Source organism: Thalassophryne amazonica, chromosome 13 (genome assembly GCF_902500255.1).
Source record: "Thalassophryne amazonica chromosome 13, fThaAma1.1, whole genome shotgun sequence".
NCBI lineage: Eukaryota > Metazoa > Chordata > Actinopteri > Batrachoidiformes > Batrachoididae > Thalassophryne > Thalassophryne amazonica.
Window position 1 is genome coordinate 809106 of NC_047115.1, and position 22828 is coordinate 831933.

At 39.8% G+C, this 22828-nt stretch overlaps 1 protein-coding gene across 1 annotated transcript in view; it reads right to left on the reverse strand.

The window, feature by feature from the left end:
• Nucleotides 1-516: 516 nt before the first annotated feature.
• The window catches only part of LOC117523917 (cytochrome P450 26C1), a 32302-nt gene continuing 9990 nt past the window's right edge, over nt 517-22828 (reverse strand). The window contains exons 2-6 of the mRNA XM_034185539.1: nt 22114-22338; nt 20877-21152; nt 6391-6549; nt 4795-5208; nt 517-2204 (exon numbers count right to left, since the gene is read on the reverse strand). Of these exons, the coding sequence (XP_034041430.1) occupies nt 1860-2204; nt 4795-5208; nt 6391-6549; nt 20877-21152; nt 22114-22338 (1419 nt within the window). The 3' untranslated portion in view covers nt 517-1859. The remainder of the gene's footprint in view (nt 2205-4794; nt 5209-6390; nt 6550-20876; nt 21153-22113; nt 22339-22828) is intronic.

Genomic DNA, 22828 nt, shown 5'->3' on the forward strand with positions numbered 1-22828 from the left:
AACACACAGAACACACAGAACCGCTGCCAAGGTCCAAAACATCTGTCATGTTGAAAAGTCAGTTTTGAGTTGTTATTTTTTTCAAGCCATCATGCAGCAGGTCCACCGTTTAAAACTTAAAACACCGAGTCGACGTTTTTGTGCAGATTATGAAAACAGATTCATTAGTTTCTGAGTCATTCTGCAACTAAAACACTATTCAGTTAAAAGAAGCAGTAAACACCTTAAAAAGCTTCTTTGGACCTTTGCTACAGGGTTTACTGGGTCACACTGATCCCAGTTCTACAGACAGCAGGACTTTGATTGCATTGATGCTGGGCCATAGGTAGTTGTACTGGTGTTGCATAGAATCTGGGCCACACGTGTCCATACACATTAATACCAGACCTCAGACATCCGGGTCACATTGATTTTGATATACCGTATGTCACTTTGATGCCGCCTTTAAAGTTTTTGTGAGGTCAGCCTGGACGAAGACGGTCTGTGTTTGAAAACAAAGCTGGACAAAAAGAAGAACAAAAAACTTTTATTTCCTCTTTACGTTCTGTACAGCAGCTACATCAGTGACGGAACAAACGCAACAAATATTTACAGACTCCTTAAAGCAGAGAAAGTGCTACTCGTATGTCCTTCCAAGAATCCATCCGCGTGTCCCCATTTCACAGCGTGTCCATTCAAGAAACTCAATCGGACAGGAACAGATTTACTCTCAATAATTAAAGACAAAGAGTTTTACGTACTTTATATCGGTTAGTGTCTATTTCCTATATTCACAATTACAGAATACGATGCAGTAAATTTATGCACCTACACAACTTTAAATACAGCTTATTCCAAACACTACTTCATGTGATACACAAATAAAAACTGTTAATGACACACAGTACCCATCAAAGTAAAAGTGGGATTTCAAGTCTGTGTTTTATGACATTAAATCAAAAATCCCACTCTTTGACATCACAGGAAATAAATCAGTTCAATATGATCAAAATTAAATTAAGATATCACAAATAATCCACTGGGTGAATGCAAAAACATTTTCTTGGAGTTAAGTGAATTCATTGATGAATAAATGTTGAGAGTAAGATGGTATGTGGTGAGGGAAGCCACCAAAAGATGTTTATTTGTGATTCATATTTAATTTAGAATCTGCAGAAAAAATATTTTAAAAGCTGTTGCTTAAAATCTGAATTTTTAGAATTTTGATTTATTGTCATAAAACAATAACCCTAACCCTAACCTAAGAGGGCTCTTTTTTATGTATGTCACATTCATACTTAGAAATAACACTGAACCTACAGACAGCAAACAGCCGACAAACGACCCAACGTTTGGACTCAACACACGAGTCACGAATTGATCCAGAAGCAGACACAAAAATTTAAGGCACCATCTTCACAAAGACATGCCGAGAATGTCGACGGCACTGAGCACGATTCCCTCCAACACAAATACTGTATTTTCTGGAGTATAGGTTGCAGGGATTTTACTTGTTTCAGAGATCCTGCAGCTTATTCTCTGTTACGATTGTTAAAGAGGTTTTTTCTTCTTCTTCTTCTTCTTCTTCTTCACAATGATTTTTTTGACCGGAGTAACTTGCACTCGGGAAAATACGGTAAATGCTTCAGCGGTAAAGCTGCCGATGAGTGAACCAGAAGGTTGTGATGCTGCAGGACTGATGAGGTGATGTTCCAAAAACAGTAAAGTCTTGAAGGTTTGTGGGCAATGAGACAAAGTGGGAGATGAGAACTGTGCCGTGGCGTCACATCAGGACAGCTGCCTTTCTTTTGGCTTTAAAGAACTTTACAAAAGCAGACTGAAGGTTCCAGACCCGTGTTTTTGAGAGTCTGTCTCTGCACCTAAAGTGGGACATTGTAGGTAAAATGCAGGTGCAGACCGTTGACCGGGTGCACGATGGGCACCGTCTGCATTTTTGGGAAGCTCTTGGTGGCCAGAGTCCATCTGCAGGTCCCAATCAACTCCACGACCAGAGTTTTTAAGATGATCTGTGCCAACTCCTTACCCACGCAGCTCCGCACGCCGCCGCCAAATGGCACGTAGCTGAAACGGCTTGACCGACTCTCGTGCCGGTCCAGGCCAAATCGGTCCGGGTCGAACAGCTCTGGACTTTGGAACACTGCGGCGGTCTCGTGGGTGTCCCGGATGCTGTACATGACACTCCAGCCTTTTGGGATCTGGTAGCCCTGAGTGAAGAGACCAGAAACAATGGTAAATGGACTGGATTTATAAAGCGCTTTTCCATCTGCATCAGACACTCAAAGTGCTTTACAATAATGCCTCACATTCATCCCGATGTCAGGGTGCTGCCATAGAAGGTCCTCACAACACACTGTGAGCAACTAGGGGATTAAGGACCTTGCCCAAGGGCCGTTAGTGATTTTCTGGTCAGGCTGGGATTTGAACCGAGGATCCTCTAGTCTCAAGCCCAACGCTTAACCACTAGACCATCACCTTCCCAATGACACAGGAAATCATTTATTTTGACATCCAACTCACAAGGCATTTTGAAAAAAAGGTTCAATGCAAGAATTTGACTTCTGCATGTTAAGAAGTTAAAAATAAGATTAAAGATGAAGAAAGCTGTAGATGAGCTCGGACCAGAGTTAAGTCAAGAAGTGGTGAAAGTCATGGTTAACATTTGGGGAGGGTACAGACACTGTGGTTATGGTTAGAGTTAGGAGAAGGGGAAGATTATAACTAGCAAAACAGATTTAAAGCGGGCGCTTTTTGTGACAAGGGCACAAAACAAAACATGAAACTGGCCTGGAAAATAACATGTGCAATATTACTAATTATTATAATTACAGTTTATATCAGAATCAAAGCACTAAGCAAAATAAAGTCTAAAAATCAAAGAAAACATGCCCTATGACTGCTGGGATAGGCTCCACCCCCTGCTGCAACCCTTAACCGGAGTAAGTGGTTGAAGATGAGTGAGTGTAATAAATGACAGAAATACAAAATATACGGCAAAAATGCACAAAAATCCAAAATTAAAGAACTGATATACAGAAAAAAATCTGATGTATAAAATATTCATTCTTCTGATGTTGTGTTACATCTGGCATATTTCTGAACAATGTAAGTCCCCAAAAGCTCAGACAAATCTGATTGGTCCTTATTTTGAACTGTCACCACCATGTCCTGTCTGTAAAGCAACTTCGTCTCAGTGCAACTAATTCAGTGACTTTTTGAGCTTTCCTAGCAACTAAAAAGGCGATCTAGCAACTACCAACAAATCTGGTGAGTTTTATTCCACAAAAAACATTCAGTTTTGTAACAAAGGAATTGTTTAGAATGTTGTCACTAGAAAACAGTGGGACATGTTCCATGCAGGTGACCATGCAACTGTAATTTAAACAATATGGAAGAATCTTTGATAAGAATTTTACGTACAGGTCACAGCAGAGTATAAATCACTGGAGTATAAGTCACACCAGAATATAAATAACACCAGAGTATTAGTCACATCGGAGTATAAGTCACACCAGAATATAAATCACACCAGACTATTAGTCACAATGGAGTATAAATCATACTGGAGTATAAATCACACCAGAATATAAATCACATCCGAGTATTAGTCACACCAGAGTATAAGTCACATCAGAGTATAAATCACACCAGAGAATAAGTCACACCAGAGAACAAGTCACACCAGAATATAAATCACACCAGAGTATTAGTCACATCGGAGTATAAGTCACACCAGAATATAAATCACATCCGAGTATTAGTCACACCAGAGTATAAGTCACATCAGAGTATAAATCACACCAGAGAATAAGTCACACCAGAGAACAAGTCACACCAGAGTATATTTCACACCGGAGTATAAATCACACCGGAGTATAAGTCACACCAGAGTACAAGTCACACTGGAGTATAAGTCCGGGGGAGGTGAGGGTCTAGTGGTTAAGTTGTTGGGCTTGAGACCAGAAGATCCTTGGTTCAAATCCTTGCCTGACTGGAAAATCACTAAGGGACCTTGACAAGGTCTTTAATCCCCTAATGCTCCCAGTGTGTAGTGAGCGCCTTGTATGGCAGCACCCTGACATCAGGGTGAATGTGAGGCATAACTGTAAAGCGCTTTGAGTGTCTGATGCAGATGGAAATGTGCTATATAAATGCAATCCATTTACCATTTTTACCATTTAAGTCACAGCAGAGTACAAGTCACACTGGAGTATAAGTCTTTATCTGTACTGTCAGTTCTTTAATTTTTGTGCATTGTTGTAGTGCATGTTTTATTATTAGTTTATTTTGTTCATGATTTGATAACTTGGTTATAAAGTTAGATATAAATAGTCATTGCATTTTTTTTATGAATAATGAACAGTGTTTTTGTGTGTGTGTGTGTGTGTGTATATATATATATATATATATATATATATATATATATATATACACACACCAGACTATAAGTTGCAGGACCTCTCATCTATTACAGAAGATCATGACTTATACTCTGAAAAATACGGTAGGTAAAATACTTACTATGTTATTAACAGAGCAACTCGTCAACGGTAACCTTTTAGATTTCAAACATAAGCTTCCAAACACTGATGGAGGGCAAATGATTCCTTCACATCTGAAAAAATCAAAAATGTTTTCCCTTTTGTTTCTAATTCTTCGAATTTGAAAAATTCTGACTTTTATCATTCCCACTTCTAATGGACTTTTGGTTTCTGGGGTGGGACTCAGAGGAATCTGCTCATTTCTTAAATTAAACTCAACTCCTGCTGGATCACATTTTTATGCCTTTGAACTTACGTCCAGTTCAAAGGTCTTCAGCGCGGTCCGGTAACCACCGGAGACGGGCGGCAGGAATCGGAGGACTTCTTTGACAATACAGTCGATATAATGGAGCTGGCTGAGCTTCTCCAGGCTCAGGTAAGGAATGTGAGACCTGGAAGGTGGCGAGTCCTCCCTGCTGCCGCCAAAGAGCTGATAGCTTTTCCTCCTGCCATTCAGAAGGTGGGCGGTGTCAGTGGCGTCCTCCTCCCTGTCCGCGGTAGCCTCTGATGGATGGAGACCATTGTGAAGATCACAGAATAGGCCCTCCGTTTCCATCTCCTTCCTGGCTTTCTGCACCACTGCCGGGTGGCGAAGAAGCTGCAGTACCAGCGAGGTGGACGCGCTGGCTGTGGTGGAGTGAGCAGCAAAGACCAACTCCACCGCTGTTTCCTGCAAAGGTGGCGACAGAGTCCATTTTATACTTCAGAGTGTGATTTCAAAATGTCACAAGCTGACTGGCTCATTCAGGTGTGCAGCCAATCACGTACCAACAGACACGTGAATGCAGCACAACATAAGTCGCACCAAAGCGCTTCACAAGGGTCAGGTCCAACCTTATCAGTTTCCCTGAGCAAGCACACAGGCAACAATGGTTGAGCCCAGACTTGCCATTAAGGGATTTGTTTTGGTAAAGGTCATGGTCATTCGGGTCAAAGGTCAAATTTTTTGCAGACCTGTCTGTTTTGGCAAGGGTCACAGTCGTTACAGTGAAAGATCAAAATTATGATTTCACTCCGACAACCACCAAACTTGCCAGGGGTTCTGGAATTGCCCAGGTGATATCAAATTTAACAAAGGTCAATCACTGGGTTTGAGGGCATTGGATCAAAGTTAAAAAAATTTGTTTTTCAATCCAATTTGTGCCAAATTTGGCAACCATATGGAGGTGGGTTCTGGAATAACCAGGTTGGCCAAGGGTCAGTCTTTGAGGTCAAGGTCACATATCCCTGTTGGTTAGTTGTCCTGCTCCTCCCAGGTCTTTTTGCTGATTTCTACCATACTTGGTATCTCAGTGAAGATGGCCCCAAAATTATCATAAAATAATTTATTTTGGCAAAGGTCACGGTTCATGAATTTAATTTCCAACCCGATGTGGCAAACGCTTGGGTGGATTATAGAATTTCACTGGAAGATCAGCCAGAGGTCAGTCATTTGGTTGAAGTTGAAGGTCACTGGGGTCAACTGTCAGGTTGCCGAAGCCATTAGTGTCTTTGTGCAGAATTTTTTACATGAACCCAGACTGTAGCACCAACTTCGACCATGTGGTGGGGGTGCTATAGCACTCAGTGCAGTACAAGGTAGTACAATAAACAAGAAATTTGTCGTATTTATTTTGTGCACAGTGAACGTCGATATTAAAATACGATGACACAGATAGTGTAAGTCAATGTGCACACACTGAGGGCTCCACTTTAGGTCTCGAGCGTGTCCAGTAGAGATACAGTAGGCTGAATTTTAAATGAAAACATCTTCAACTGCAACTAATAAACATTTTGACATTTCCAAGTATATTTAGAAGCTTTTAGTGACTTTTAATGCCCTGTGCTGGTTTCACCCCATTGATGTTAGTACCTTGAGTTCCTGGATGCTGAGCTGCTGGCCGAGCTCCTTGGCACCAGACAGCATGTAGTCAAAGGCGTCTTGATATTCGTCCTCCACCAGATGCTGCTCCATTTTTTCCTCAATGATTTTCTCCATGGCAGAGTGTAAGATCTCTCTGGCTTTTATTCCCTGGACCAAAAAATAATTTAAAAAAAATTGCATTTGATGATTAACATTCAGCAGATTAACTGAAATGGAAAAATCAACAGAAATTATTTAAAAATTACATTTTTATCCACATAATGCATTTTATTTTACTAATAATGCATTTTAATGCACATAAAATTTTATTTTTTTATTTTTTATTTTTTTAGCACAAAAAATTGTTTTTTTATCCATGTACAGTTAGCTATATATGCATGTAAAGTTACATTTTATGCATGTGAAATTGAATTTTTATGCATGTAAAATTGGATTTTGATTTATTTATTTTTTTGGCATGTAAAATTGGGGGGAGGGTGGCATGTAAAATTGGATTGTTATACATGTAAAGTGAGACTTTTATATGCAGCCAATCCTTCCTGTGTAAGCCTAATCCTGTCACACCTCAGAGCATTTTGGAGCCTGGTGGGTACTTGGTTAGGAGACCTCTTGAGAAAACCAGGGGCTGTGTGTGTTTCTTCAGATAAAACTGGAGTTGTGTCAGGAAGGGTATCCAGAGTAAATACCAAATACCAATGTGGATCTCACTGTATCTGCTGTGGCGCCCCCAAACAAAAATGGGAGCAGACGAACAAAATAAAATTTTTATGCATGTAAAATTGGATTTTTATACATGTACAGTTAGATATTTACTTATGTAATATTCGGTTTTCATGTATGTAAAGTCAGCTTTTAATGCATGCAAAATTTGATTTTTATCAATGTGCAAAAAAAGCGGGAGCACCTGAAAGGACGATAGCAACAACAAAGTTCGATTTTTATGCATGCAAAATAAAATTTACATACATGTACATTTAGATATTTGTACGTGTAAAGTTTGGGGGGGTTGCATGTACAATTTTATTTTTATGCATGTAAAGTTATTTTACTCATGTAAAGGTAGACTTTGTGCATGTAAAATGTTGTTGTTACGCATGTAAAGTTACATATTTATACATGTAGAGTACGATTTTTATGCATGTAAAGTTAGCTTTTTATGTGTGTAAAATGTGATTTTAAAGAAAGAACAATTTTATTTTTATGCATGTAAAACTGGATTTTTATGCATCTAAAATGTGATTTTTTTTTTATATGAATGAATGAATTTATTTATTCAGCACACACAGATCCAGAACAGCAAAATATTTACAAAGAAAGAAAGAAAACAATCCAACAAAGCACCCATGCACCTGAAAGGGTGTAGGCAGAAGCAAAAGCTTGTAAATGCCTAAACCTTTAACCAAAAATTACAATTATACATATGTATATACAATTATACATATACCCATAATAACTAATACAAAGTATTGATCCATGAATTAGAATTTCAAACAACACAAACATGCAGGCAGCAGTGCACCAAAAAACAAAAAAAAATCAATAAACCTGCTTTAACATGCTAGCGAGCAATCAAATCATTTTTGTAGAGCCCTTTAAGGCCAACGAAACTACCGAGTGATTGTATGTTATCCGGGGAATTATTCCAAATATACTCAACAAAAATATAAACGCAACACTTTTGGTTTTGCTCCCATTTTGTATGAGATGAACTCAAAGATCTAAAACTTTTTCCACATACACAATATCACCATTTCCCTCAAATATTGTTCACAAACCAGTCTAAATCTGTGATAGTGAGCACTTCTCCTTTGCTGAGATAATCCATCCCACCTCACAGGTGTGCCATATCAAGATGCTGATTAGACACCATGATTAGTGCACAGGTGTGCCTTAGACTGCCCACAATAAAAGGCCACTCTGAAAGGTGCAGTTTTATCACACAGCACAATGCCACAGATGTCGCAAGATTTGAGGGAGCGTGCAATTGGCATGCTGACAGCAGGAATGTCAACCAGAGCTGTTGCTCGTGTATTGAATGTTCATTTCTCTACCATAAGCCGTCTCCAAAGGCGTTTCAGAGAATTTGGCAGTACATCCAACCAGCCTCACAACTGCAGACCACGTGTAACCACACCAGCCCAGGACCTCCACATCCAGCATGTTCACCTCCAAGATCGTCTGAGACCAGCCACTCGGACAGCTGCTGAAACAATCGGTTTGCATAACCAAAGAATTTCTGCACAAACTGTCAGAAACCGTCTCAGGAAAGCTCATCTGCATGCTCGTCGTCCTCATCGGGGTCTCGACATGACTCCAGTTCGTCATCGTAACCGACTTGAGTGGGCAAATGCTTACATTTGCTGGCGTTTGGCACGTTGGAGAGGTGTTCTCTTCACGGATGAATCCCGGTTCACACTGTTCAGGGCAGATGGCAGACAGCGTGTGTGGCGTCGTGTGGGTGAGCGGTTTTCTGATGTCAGTGTTGTGGATCGAGTGGCCCATGGTGGCGGTGGGGTTATGGTATGGGCAGGCGTCTGTTATGGACGAACAACACAGGTGCATTTTATTGATGGCATTTTGAATGCACAGAGATACCGTGACGAGATCCTGAGGCCCATTGTTGTGCCACACATCCAAGAACATCACCTCATGTTGCAGCAGGATAATGCACGGCCCCATGTTGCAAGGATCTGTACACAATTCTTGGAAACTGAAAATGTCCCAGTTCTTGCATGGCCGGCATACTCACCGGACATGTCACCCATTGAGCATGTTTGGGATGCTCTGGACCGGCGTATACGACAGCGTGTACCAGTTCCTGCCAATATCCAGCAACTTCGCACAGCCATTGAAGAGGAGTGGACCAACATTCCACAGGCCACAACTGACAACCTGATCAACTCTATGCGAAGGAGATGTGTTGCACTGCATGAGGCAAATGGTGGTCACACCAGATACTGACTGGTATCCCCCCCCCAATAAAACAAAACTGCACCTTTCAGAGTGGCCTTTTATTGTGGGCAGTCTAAGGCACACCTGTGCACTAATCATGGTGTCTAATCAGCATCTTGATATGGCACACCTGTGAGGTGGGATGGATTATCTCAGCAAAGGAGAAGTGCTCACTATCACAGATTTAGACTGGTTTGTGAACAATACTTGAGGGAAATGGTGATATTGTGTATGTGGAAAAAGTTTTAGATCTTTGAGTTCATCTCATACAAAATGGGAGCAAAACCAAAAGTGTTGCGTTTATATTTTTGTTGAGTATATTTACACCTTTAATTAACAGAAACACAATGACTTTTTATGGTAGTTTGAATCTTTGATTTCTGAATTAATAATGTTCCTTGTAGATTATAACTGGACTCGCTCATTTTAAACAGGTCCTGGACATGTTGTGGTAGAAGTTTATTTTTACTTTGAACATAATTTGTATTATGATATAATCAATCAAGTCCCAAAATTTCAAAATATCCAAATGGACAAACAATGGATTAGTTGGCTCACGATAAGGTTTCTTACTAATAATTCTTATAGTTTTCTTTTGAAGTAAAAATACAGGATTTGTATTAGTTTTGTAGGTGGTTCCCCAAACTTCAATAAAGTAGGTCATGTATGGAACAAGTAATGAGTGATATAAAGTAACTAATGAGAGTTGGGAGAGGAAGTCTTGTGCTTTATACAAAATGGCAATGATATTTGACATTTTAGATTTAACATAATTTATATGTGTTTTCCAACTTAAATTATTGTCAATGAAGACCCCAAGAAATTTAGTTTCATTTATGAGTTCAATTTCAACATTGTGTACTCATAAATTTCTACATAAATTCTTGGGCTTATTACCAAATATGATACACTTTGTTTAACCAAAGTGAAGCAACAATTTGTTTGAATCAAACCATTCATTAAACTTCTGTAGTTCCCTCTCCATCGTGTCCAGAATCTGTCCGAAATGATCCCCACTACAAAACACAGTCATGTCATCAGCAAATAAAATACAACTCACAACTTAGACACTAAACATGTCATTAATATATAAAAGAAACAGCACAAAAAAATCTAATTTTACATGCATAAAATCAAATTTTACATGTACACATATCTAACTTTATATGTATTAAAATCTAATTTTACATGTATAAAAATCAAATTTTACATGCACAAAAATCACATTTTACATGTATAAATATCTAACTTTACATGTATTAAAATTTTAAACACATAACAATGTGATTTTATATGCGCACCAATCAAATTTTACATGTATAAAAATAAAATTGTACATGTATAAAGATCTAACTTTACATGTATTTAAAAAAATCTAATTTTACATGCAAAAATTTGATTTTTCTATACATGTCAAATTAGATTTTTAAATACATGTAATGTTAGATATTTGTACATGTAAAATTAGATTTTATGCATGTAAAATTAGATTTTTATACATGTAAAGTTAGATATTTATACATAGAAAAATTGATTTCTTATGCATGTAAAATTAGATTTTTGTGTATGTGAAATAACATTTTATGTATGTAAAATTAGATATTTGTACATTTAAAATTTGATTTAATGCATGTAGAAAATAATTTTATATACATGTAAAATGTATTTTTAATACATGTAAAGTTAGATATTTATTTTTCAATTTAATTTGAATTTATTTTCATTTATATAGCACCAAATCACAAAAAGGTTGCCTCAAGGCAATTCACACAAGTAAGGTTTAACCGTACCAACCTACAGAGCAACAGTGGTAAGGAGAAACTCCCTCTGAGGAAGAAACCTCAAGGGGTGACCCTCTGCTTGGGCCACGCTACACGACAAAAAAATTCACAAAACGAACATACAAGAAATTTTGCCAGTGCATGTAATATTACATTTTTATGCATGTAAAATTAGATTTTTAAAACACGGAAAGTTAGATATTTATATATGTAAAAAGTTTTTTTTTGTGCATGTAAAATTACATTTGTATGCAAGTAAAGTTTGATTTTTTTATGCAAGTAAAGTTTGATATTTGTACATGTAAAGTTTGATTTTTATGCATGTAAAATTAGAATTTTTTAATACATGTAAAGTTAGTGTTTGTATATGGAAAATTTGGTTTTTATGCATGGAAAATTTGGTTTTTGTGCATGTAACATTAGATTTTTATGCATGTAATATTTGATATTTGTTCATGTAAAATTACATTTGTATGCATGTAAAATTTGATTTTTTTATACATGTAAAGTTAGATATTTATGCATGTAACATTAGAATTTTGTGCATGTAAAATTAGATTTTTTTAATACACGTAAAGTTAGATATTTATACATGTAAAATTTAATTTTTAATACATGTAAAGTTAGATATTTATACATGTGGAAATTTATTTTATACATGGAAAAGTTGATTTTAATGCATTTACAGTTAGATATTTATACATGTAAAGTTTTAATTTCATGCACGTAAAATATGATTTTTATACATGTAATGTTAGATATTTATACATGTAAAATTAGGTTTTTATGCATGTAAAATCTGATTTTTATACATGTAATGTTAGATATTTATACATGTAAAATAGATTTTTTTATGCATGTAAAATTTTATTTTTATGCATGCAAAGTTAGATATTTACATGTTAAATTTTATTTTTATGCATGTAAAATTTGATTTGTTATGCATGTAGTTACTTCCTCCAAACCATCAACATGTCTATTAGACCCCATTCCTACCAGACTGCTCAAGAAAGCCCTACCATTAATTAATGCTTCGATCTTAAATATGATCAATCTGTCTTTATTAGTTGGCTATGTACCACAGGCTTTTAAGGTGGCAGTAATTAAACCATTACTTAAAAAGCCATCACTTGACCCAGCTATCTTATAATTACACTATGTAACACAATTTTTGTTCCTGGCTTCTAAGTGTTATATTTCAACTGCTTATGTCTAAAGTTTATGGAAAAATGACTACATTCAGCACAAACTTTGATTTTATTTTTTTAACGTTCTAGAAAGTTCTAAAAGTTTCTTGAAATTTCTAGATAATTCTGGAAACTTCTAGAAAATTCTGGACAGTTCTATCAGTTATAGAATATTCTAGAAGACTACTCAGCAGTAGTGAAGGCAAATCGAGAATATTCTTGAGAACAGACAAATTTCAAAATATCATTGTCCTGATCACAGAAGCAAAGTTTCTGTGGAATAACAGCTATTTTCTATTTACGAGGTCTGTCCATAAAGTATAGGTCCTTTTTATTTTTTTCAAAAACTATATGGATTTCATTCATATGTTTTTACGTCACACATGCTTGAACCCTCGTGCGCATGCGTGAGTTTTTCCACGCCTGTCGGTGACGTCATTCGCCTGTGAGCACTCCTTGTGGGAGGAGTCGTCCAGCCCCTCGTCAGAATTCCTTTGTCTGAGAAGTTGCTGAGAGACTGGCGCTTTGTTTGATCAAAATTTTTTCTAAACCTGTGAGACACATCGAAGTGGACACGGTTCAAAAAATTAAGCTGGTTTTCGGTGAAAATTTTAACGGCTGATGAGAGATTTTGAGGTGATACTGTCGCTTTAAGGACTTCCCACGGTGCGAGACGTCACGCAGCGCTCTCAGGCGCCGTCGTCAGCCTGTTCAAGCTGAAAACCTCCACATTTCAGGCTCTGTTGATCCAGGACGTCGTGAGAGAACAGAGAACTTTCAGAAGAAGTCGGTTTCAGCATTTTATCTGGATATTCCACTGTTAAAGGAGATTTTTTTAATGAAAGACGTGCGGACGGGTCCGCGCGTCGGGACGCAGCCGCCATGGTGCGGCGGCACAGGAAAAACACCTCCATCTTGATAAACATTTGTAAAATCCAGGCGGCTTTTGATGGCTTTCAGTGGAGTGAGTATCTGAGAAATTGTTTAACAGCTGGACATGTTCCAACTTGTCCTTAAAGCTTCCAACAGAGGTGTTTTTCCTGTGGAGCATCGCGGCGGCTGCGAGCCGACGCTGCAATCCGTCTGCACGTCTTTCATTAAAACAAATCAATCAATCAATCAATCAATTTTTTTATATAGCGCCAAATCACAACAAACAGTTGCCCCAAGGCGCTTTATATTGTAAGGCAAGGCCATACAATAATTATGTAAAACCCCAACGGTCAAAACGACCCCCTGTGAGCAAGCACTTGGCTACAGTGGGAAGGAAAAACTCCCTTTTAACAGGAAGAAACCTCCAGCAGAACCAGGCTCAGGGAGGGGCAGTCTTCTGCTGGGACTGGTTGGGGCTGAGGGAGAGAACCAGGAAAAAGACATGCTGTGGAGGGGAGCAGAGATCGATCACTAATGATTAAATGCAGAGTGGTGCATACAGAGCAAAAAGAGAAAGAAACAGTGCATCATGGGAACCCCCAGCAGTCTACGTCTATAGCAGCATAACTAAGGGATGGTTCAGGGTCACCTGATCCAGCCCTAACTATAAGCTTTAGCAAAAAGGAAAGTTTTAAGCCTAATCTTAAAAGTAGAGAGGGTGTCTGTCTCCCTGATCTGAATTGGGAGCTGGTTCCACAGGAGAGGAGCCTGAAAGCTGAAGGCTCTGCCTCCCATTCTACTCTTACAAACCCTAGGAACTACAAGTAAGCCTGCAGTCTGAGAGAGAAGCGCTCTATTGGGGTGATATGGTACTACAAGGTCCCTAAGATAAGATGGGACCTGATTATTCAAAACCTTATAAGTAAGAAGAAGAATTTTAAATTCTATTCTAGAATTAACAGGAAGCCAATGAAGAGAGGCCAATATGGGTGAGATATGCTCTCTCCTTCTAGTCCCCGTCAGTACTCTAGCTGCAGCATTTTGAATTAACTGAAGGCTTTTTAGGGAACTTTTAGGACAACCTGATAATAATGAATTACAATAGTCCAGCCTAGAGGAAATAAATGCATGAATTAGTTTTTCAGCATCACTCTGAGACAAGACCTTTCTGATTTTAGAGATATTGCGTAAATGCAAAAAAGCAGTCCTACATATTTGTTTAATATGCGCTTTGAATGACATATCCTGATCAAAAATGACTCCAAGATTTCTCACAGTATTACTAGAGGTCAGGGTAATGCCATCCAGAGTAAGGATCTGGTTAGACACCATGTTTCTAAGATTTGTGGGGCCAAGTACAAAACTTCAGTTTTATCTGAGTTTAAAAGCAGGAAATTAGAGGTCATCCATGTCTTTATGTCTGTAAGACAATCCTGCAGTTTAGCTAATTGGTGTGTGTCCTCTGGCTTCATGGATAGATAAAGCTGGGTATCATCTGCGTAACAATGAAAATTTAAGCAATACCGTCTAATAATACTGCCTAAGGGAAGCATGTATAAAGTGAATAAAATTGGTCCTAGCACAGAACCTTGTGGAACTCCATAATTAACTTTAGTCTGTGAAGAAGATTCCCCATTTACATGAACAAATTGTAATCTATTAGACAAATATGATTCAAACCACCGCAGCGCAGTGCCTTTAATACCTATGGCATGCTCTAATCTCTGTAATAAAATTTTATGGTCAACAGTATCAAAAGCAGCACTGAGGTCTAACAGAACAAGCACAGAGATGAGTCCACTGTCCGAGGCCATAAGAAGATCATTTGTAACCTTCACTAATGCTGTTTCTGTACTATGATGAATTCTAAAACCTGACTGAAACTCTTCAAATAGACCATTCCTCTGCAGATGATCAGTTAGCTGTTTTACAACTACCCTTTCAAGAATTTTTGAGAGAAAAGGAAGGTTGGAGATTGGCCTATAATTAGCTAAGATAGCTGGGTCAAGTGATGGCTTTTTAAGTAATGGTTTAATTACTGCCACCTTAAAAGCCTGTGGTACATAGCCAACTAACAAAGATAGATTGATCATATTTAAGATCGAAGCATTAAATAATGGTAGGGCTTCCTTGAGCAGCCTGGTAGGAATGGGGTCTAATAAACATGTTGATGGTTTGGATGAAGTAACTAATGAGAATAACTCAGACAGAACAATCGGAGAGAAAGAGTCTAACCAAATACCGGCATCACTGAAAGCAGCCAAAGATAACGATACGTCTTTGGGATGGTTATGAGTAATTTTTTCTCTAATAGTTAAAATTTTGTTAGCAAAGAAAGTCATGAAGTCATTACTAGTTAAAGTTAATGGAATACTCAGCTCAATAGAGCTCTGACTCTTTGTCAGCCTGGCTACAGTGCTGAAAAGAAACCTGGGGTTGTTCTTATTTTCTTCAATTAGTGATGAGTAGAAAGATGTCCTAGCTTTACGGAGGGCTTTTTTATAGAGCAACAGACTCTTTTTCCAGGCTAAGTGAAGATCTTCTAAATTAGTGAGACGCCATTTCGTCTCCAACTTACGGGTTATCTGCTTTAAGCTACGAGTTTGTGAGTTATACCACGGAGTCAGACACTTCTGATTTAAAGCTCTCTTTTTCAGAGGAGCTACAGCATCCAAAGTTGTCTTCAATGAGGATGTAAAACTATTGACGAGATACTCTATCTCCCTTACAGAGTTTAGGTAGCTACTCTGCACTGTGTTGGTATATGGCATTAGAGAACATAAAGAAGGAATCATATCCTTAAACCTAGTTACAGCGCTTTCTGAAAGACTTCTAGTGTAATGAAACTTATTCCCCACTGCTGGGTAGTCCATCAGAGTAAATGTAAATGTTATTAAGAAATGATCAGACAGAAGGGAGTTTTCAGGGAATACTGTTAATTCTTCTATTTCCATACCATAAGTCAGAACAAGATCTAAGATATGATTAAAGTGGTGGGTGGACTCATTTACTTTTTGAGCAAAGCCAATAGAGTCTAATAATAGATTAAATGCAGTGTTGAGGCTGTCATTCTCAGCATCTGTGTGGATGTTAAAATCGCCCACTATAATTATCTTATCTGAGCTAAGCACTAAGTCAGACAAAAGGTCTGAAAATTCACAGAGAAACTCACAGTAACGACCAGGTGGACGATAGATAACAAATAAAACTGGTTTTTGGGACTTCCAATTTGGATGGACAAGACTAAGAGACAAGCTTTCAAATGAATTAAAGCTCTGTCTGGGTTTTGGATTAATTAATAAGCTGGAATGGAAGATTGCTGCTAATCCTCCACCCCGGCCCGTGCTACGAGCATTCTGACAGTTAGTGTGACTCGGGGGTGTTGACTCATTTAAACTAACATATTCATCCTGCTGTAACCAGGTTTCTGTTAGGCAGAATAAATCAATATGTTGATCAATTATTATATCATTTACCAACAGGGACTTAGAAGAGAGAGACCTAATGTTTAATAGACCACATTTAACTGTTTTAGTCTGTGGTGCAGTTGAAGGTGCTATATTATTTTTTCTTTTTGAATTTTTATGCTTAAATAGATTTTTGCTGGTTATTGGTAGTCTGGGAGCAGGCACCGTCTCTACGGGGATGGGGTAATGAGGGGATGGCAGGGGGAGAGAAGCTGCAGAGAGGTGTGTAAGACTACAACTCTGCTTCCTGGTCCCAACCCTGGATAGTCACGGTTTGGAGGATTTAAGAAAATTGGCCAGATTTCTAGAAATGAGAGCTGCTCCATCCAAAGTGGGATGGATGCCGTCTCTCCTAACAAGACCAGGTTTTCCCCAGAAGCTTTGCCAATTATCTAATAAATCTCCTTTAACAGTGGAATATCTGGATAAAATGCTGAAACCGACTTCTTCTGAAACTTCTCTGTTCTCTCACGACGTCCTGGATCAATAGAGCCTGAAATGTGGAGGTTTTCAGCTTGAAACAGGCCGACGACGGCGCCTGAGAGCGCTGCACGACGTCTCGCACCGTGGGAAGTCCTTAAAGCGACAGAATCACCTCAAAATCTCTCATCAGCCGTTAAACCTTTCACTGAAAACCAGCTTAATTTTTCGAACCGTGTCCACTTCGATGTGTCTCACAGGTTTAGAAAAAATTTTGATCAAACAAAGCGCCAGTCTGTCAGCAACTTCTCAGACAAAGGAATTCCTATGAGGGGCTGGACGACTCCTCCCACAAGGAGTGCTCACAGGCGAATGACGTCACCGACAGGCGTGGAAAAACTCACGCATGCGCACGAGGGTTCAAGCATGTCTGACGTAAAAACATATGAATGAAATTCATATAGTTTTTGAAAAAAATAAAAAGGACCTATACTTTATTGACAGACCTCGTATTTAAGGCATAACAGGTTAGGAAAACACACTGTGCACCCAGGAACAAACCAAAAATAAAAATTTGTTACATAGTGATAGGCCAATCTCCAACCTTCCTTTTCTCTCAAAAATTCTTGAAAGGGTAGTTGTAAAACAGCTAACTGATCATCTGCAGAGGAATGGTCTATTTAAAGAGTTTCAGTCAGGTTTTAGAATTCATCATAGTACAGAAACAGCAGTGAAGGTTACAAATGATCTTCTTATGGCCTCAGACAGTGGACTCATCTCTGTGCTTGTTCTGTTAGACCTCAATGCAGGTTTTGATACTGTTGACCATAAAATTTTATTACAGAGATTAGAGCATGCCATAGGTATTAAAGGCACTGCGCTGCAGTGGTTTGAACCATATTTATCTAATAGATTACAATTTGTTCATGTAAATGGGGAGTCTTCTTCACAGACTAAGGTTAATTATGGAGTTCCACAAGGTTCTGTGCTAGGACCAATTTTATTCACTTTATACATGCTTCCCTTAGGCAGTATTATTAGACAGCATTGCTTAAATTTTCATTGTTACGCAGATGATACCCAGCTTTATCTATCCATGAAGCCAGAGGACACACACCAATTAGCTAAACTGCAGGATTGTCTTACAGACATAAAGACATGGATGACCTCTAATTTCCTACTTTTAAACTCAGATAAAACTGAAGTTATTGTACTTGGCCCCACAAATCTTAGAAACATGGTGTCTAACCAGATCCTTACTCTGGATGGCATTACCCTGACCTCTAGTAATACTGTGAGAAATCTTGGAGTCATTTTTGATCAGGATATGTCCTTCAATGCGCATATTAAACAAATATGTAGGACTGCTTTTTTGCATTTGCGCAATATCTCTAAAATTAGAAAGGTCTTGTCTCAGAGTGATGCTGAAAAACTAATTCATGCATTTATTTCCTCTAGGCTGGACTATTGTAATTCATTATTATCAGGTTGTCCTAAAAGTTCCCTGAAAAGCCTTCAGTTAATTCAAAATGCTGCAGCTAGAGTACTGACGGGGACTAGAAGGAGAGAGCATATCTCACCCATATTGGCCTCTCTTCATTGGCTTCCTGTTAATTCCAGAATAGAATTTAAAATTCTTCTTCTTACTTATAAGGTTTTGAATAATCAGGTCCCATGTTATCTTAAGCCCCGTTTACACACAGACGGTAACAGCTCCCGGAAGCGTCCCGGAAGAGTTTTTGGCCGTCTTAAGGATCACACGCCGTTGTTAACGCCGGGACTAGGGGGCGTGGCTTAGTTCCGGTTTTACCGGGAAATGTCGAAAAAATATTCAACATGTCGAATAATTCCGGGAGCGCTCCCGGAGACCTCCCGTGACGACAGCGACAACGCGAACAACGGCGTTTGATACTTTTTAATCGCCATTTCATCCTGCCGCTTCCTGTAGTGCCGCAGTGCTTGTCGCGCCACGATGACCAATCAGGGACTGAATATGTAGTGACGTGGAGATGTCTGGAGTTTGAAGATGTGAACATGTCCTGTATCTGGTAGCAGCCTGTGAGCAGGACTTATGTCTCTTTTGCCTTTATTTTACAATCATGACAGAGTTTTTGGAGTGAACAGCAGCACCACAGCAACGTGGAGCGGAGTTTCTTTTTATTTTTATTTTACATGCGTGCGCGCGCGAATCGTCCTGGAAATTATTTTGCTTATTAGCTACACAGCTTTATAATAAAGCAAATGGTGACTGGCTTCTAAACACAGTTATGACAGAGTTTTTTTGGGGGAAAGAGCGAGGAGCAGCCCCGCTGCAAACAGCAGCAGCAGGGAGCGGAGTTTCTTTATTTCTTTCTTCTTCTTTTTTTACGTGCACGTGAGCGAATCATCTGTAGAGAATATTTTATTAATTAACTACACAGATGTATAATAAAACTAATGGTGACTGGTTTCTAAACACAATTATTGTTGTGAAAGTGTTGGAACACGGACCCACAACAGGGGGCGCAATGAACGGACAATGGAGAAGGTAAATAACAAGATTTACTTCTGTGAAACAGGCACAATTAATATAACAAACACAATTTGGGGTCGAATCCGCTGGTGTCGTGTGGGCAGGCTCGAAGGTAGGAGACGTCCGTCTCAGTCGAACCGGAACCACCCAGATCTCCTCTGCCACCGAACCCTGGAAATACTGGAACCGCCAAGTCCCGAATTCCCAGGTGGCCACTGCCTCCGCTCGTCGGATCCGGTACTGCTGGCAGGAGAGAGCGACAACACACAGGCGTGGATGACCGCACCCAGTAACGGAGAGGGGAGAAGCCGCCTCCACCTCTTGTCAAAGAACAGCAGGAAGGTGAGTACTTATCCAAAACAGTGAAGCTATCTGTAGTCACCAGTCCTGAAAAGGTTTAATAGGTTTAGCTGGTTAATATATATAAATGCAGAGAATACTACCTTAGTCTTAGGCGATATCTCGGCACTGAGGTGGAGACGCCGTCCTCCTGATATACCTCGGTGCTGAGTAGAAACAGCTGTGTTTGGTGATGGGTGACAGCTGTCACCCAGATTACTCCCATGATGCGGTAGCGCCCTCTGGTGCCTGGAGTCCGCACTCCAGGCAGGGCGCCCTCTGGTGGTGGTGGGCCAGCAGTACCTCCTCTTCAGCGGCCCACACAACAATTATGACAGAGTTTTTTGGGGGAAAGAGCGAGGAGGAGCCCCGCTGCGCGCGCTCCGCCCCTTTCCACCACTAAAAACAGCCGGAACTACCGCGAACTTCGGTCTACATACTACTCGCCGACAAAACCGTCTATGTGTAACCAAGCCTTTAGGGACCTCATAGTACCATATCACCCCAATAGTTTCTTTCTCTTTTTGCTCTGTATGCACCACTCTGCATTTAATCATTAGTGATCGATCTCTGCTCCCCTCCACAGCATGTCTTTTTCCTGGTTCTCTCCCTCAGCCCCAACCAGTCCCAGCAGAAGACTGCCCCTCCCTGAGCCTGGTTCTGCTGGAGGTTTCTTTCTGTTAAAAGGGAGTTTTTCCTTCGCACTGTCGCCAAGTGCTTGCTCACAGGGGGTCGTTTTGACCGTTGGGGTTTTTTCTGTAATTATTGTATGGCTTTTGCCTTACAATATAAAGCGCCTTGGGGCAACTGTTTGTTGTGATTTGGCGCTATATAAATAAAATTGATTTGATTTGATTTGATGTAAAACTGGACTCTGACATGGGGTCAGATGTCTCTTGGTAGCACTTGTCAGATAAACTTTAATTTCCTGGCGTAACTTCACCTTGCGTAAGCCGGTGAATGGGCCATCTACAGGGAGTGAGAACAGGTTGTTCATCAGCTGCTCAAAGATGTGAGCCAGGTAAACTATGCGATCCTCATCCAGCTGCAGGCCTAGCAGGACGCTGATGGCGATGCGGAACATCAGGGACTTGGCGGCGCTGTAAACATCCACGGCACCGGGCTCTGAGCACCATTTGGCAATTTCAGACTTGATGACGTCTTGCAGCCGGGGCAGGTAGGACTCCAGAGCCCCCCGGCTAAAGACTTTAGCTAGGATCTTGAAAGAGGAAAGGGAACAAAGAGCCATAAAAAGTTATTACTTGGTACATGCCAGGCAACACCTTTCAGTAAATAGTATCTAAAGAGGGGGGCAGGGTCAGGCTGAGGCAGGACACAGATACACGAGATAAAACACAGCGCTGAGATAAGATTGAATGTTTCTGATGTTTGTTTCACATCGTCCACAGGTGGAACCAACGCTGCACAACCAGCCTCAAAAAATACAAAAAAAAGAACTTCACAAAATTGACTTTTATATCAGTCACTGTGCTAAGTAACAGTTGATGACTTTTGGCATGCATGTGCAAGGGGGCGTGTGTCTTCCAGGTTCCACAGTCCGAGCAGACTTCCAGATCATTTTAACTGAGCAGCATCTTTTGTGAGGCTAGAATTTGAAACATGCGACGTCAGTTTTTACCGTCTCCTTACCATCTGTATGCAAACACACTCAGTTCAGTGAACAATCACATGAATTTGTCTCTCTGTGGAAAGACACAGCACAGACGGACCATCCTGACAAACTGCAGCAAGGGCTCACTTTGAATATGTGTATTTATTGATTGATTGATTTAATCTTTATTTAACCAGGTTAGTCCTGTTGAGATCGAGATCTCTTTTGCAAGGGAGACCTGGACAATTATAAAGTTTCCAGTCCACCAAACCTGCATGTCTTTAAATGTGAGAGGACACCGGAGCACCCGGAGGAAACCCACACAAACACGGGGAGAACATGCAAACTCCACACAGGCCACAGGTGGGACTCGACCCCATGACCTTCTTGCTGTGAGTCAACAGTGCTAACTGCTAAGCAACCAACTTTCCATACAGACAGAAGTAGGTGCCACTGAGCTGTTTTTATTATCCATCAGTCATTTCTGGCATTGACAGACTTTTTGAATATTTCTTTTTTCTCTGCCCATTATTTGAACCTCAGACCATGGTCTGCTTTGAAGTCTTACTTTTCTCTTGGTCTTGTGCAGATCCCCGATGGAGTTGACCAGGGTATTGGGTCCCAGGATGATGCGGGTGCTTTGGGGCCACTGGGTGCATACCAGGTTGTGCTCCCCCAGCAGGATTTTACGGATGTTGCTCGCACCCGTCACCCGGATGACAGGTTTCCCCAAGAGGTGGGTCTTGAACACGTTACCGTGACGCTCCCTCCGTGAGATGTGGAAGTTAGAACCCTGGAGTATGAAGAGGTTTTGAGGATTTCATTATCTCAATCATTCTCCAAGCACCAAATCTTGCTGTTCTTAGTTAGTTAGCTAGTCAGTCTGATGAAAAACTGACTTGACGATGTGCAGCAACATGTTTTTTTAATCGTCATTATAAATCTCATTGCTCAAAACGCAGTCACTCAGCTTGTGCTAGCATTAGCCTGTTAGCATTGTGTTATGTGGTGCTAGTGAGTTTTCAACTAAGTTAGCCAGTTAGGATCACATTATGTGACTTTAGAAAGTTTTTATGCAGGCGTTAGCCTGTTAGTGTTGCCTTATATGACATCTTTTAGTACTACATTAGGTTATGCTAGCATGTTTTCATGCCTTTTGGCATCACATTATGTGACATCTATTAGCATGAAATGTAATGCCTGTTACCATTTCATTATGTGATGCAAATGGAGTTTCATGCTAACATCAGCCCATTAGCATCACATTATGTGACATCCTTGAG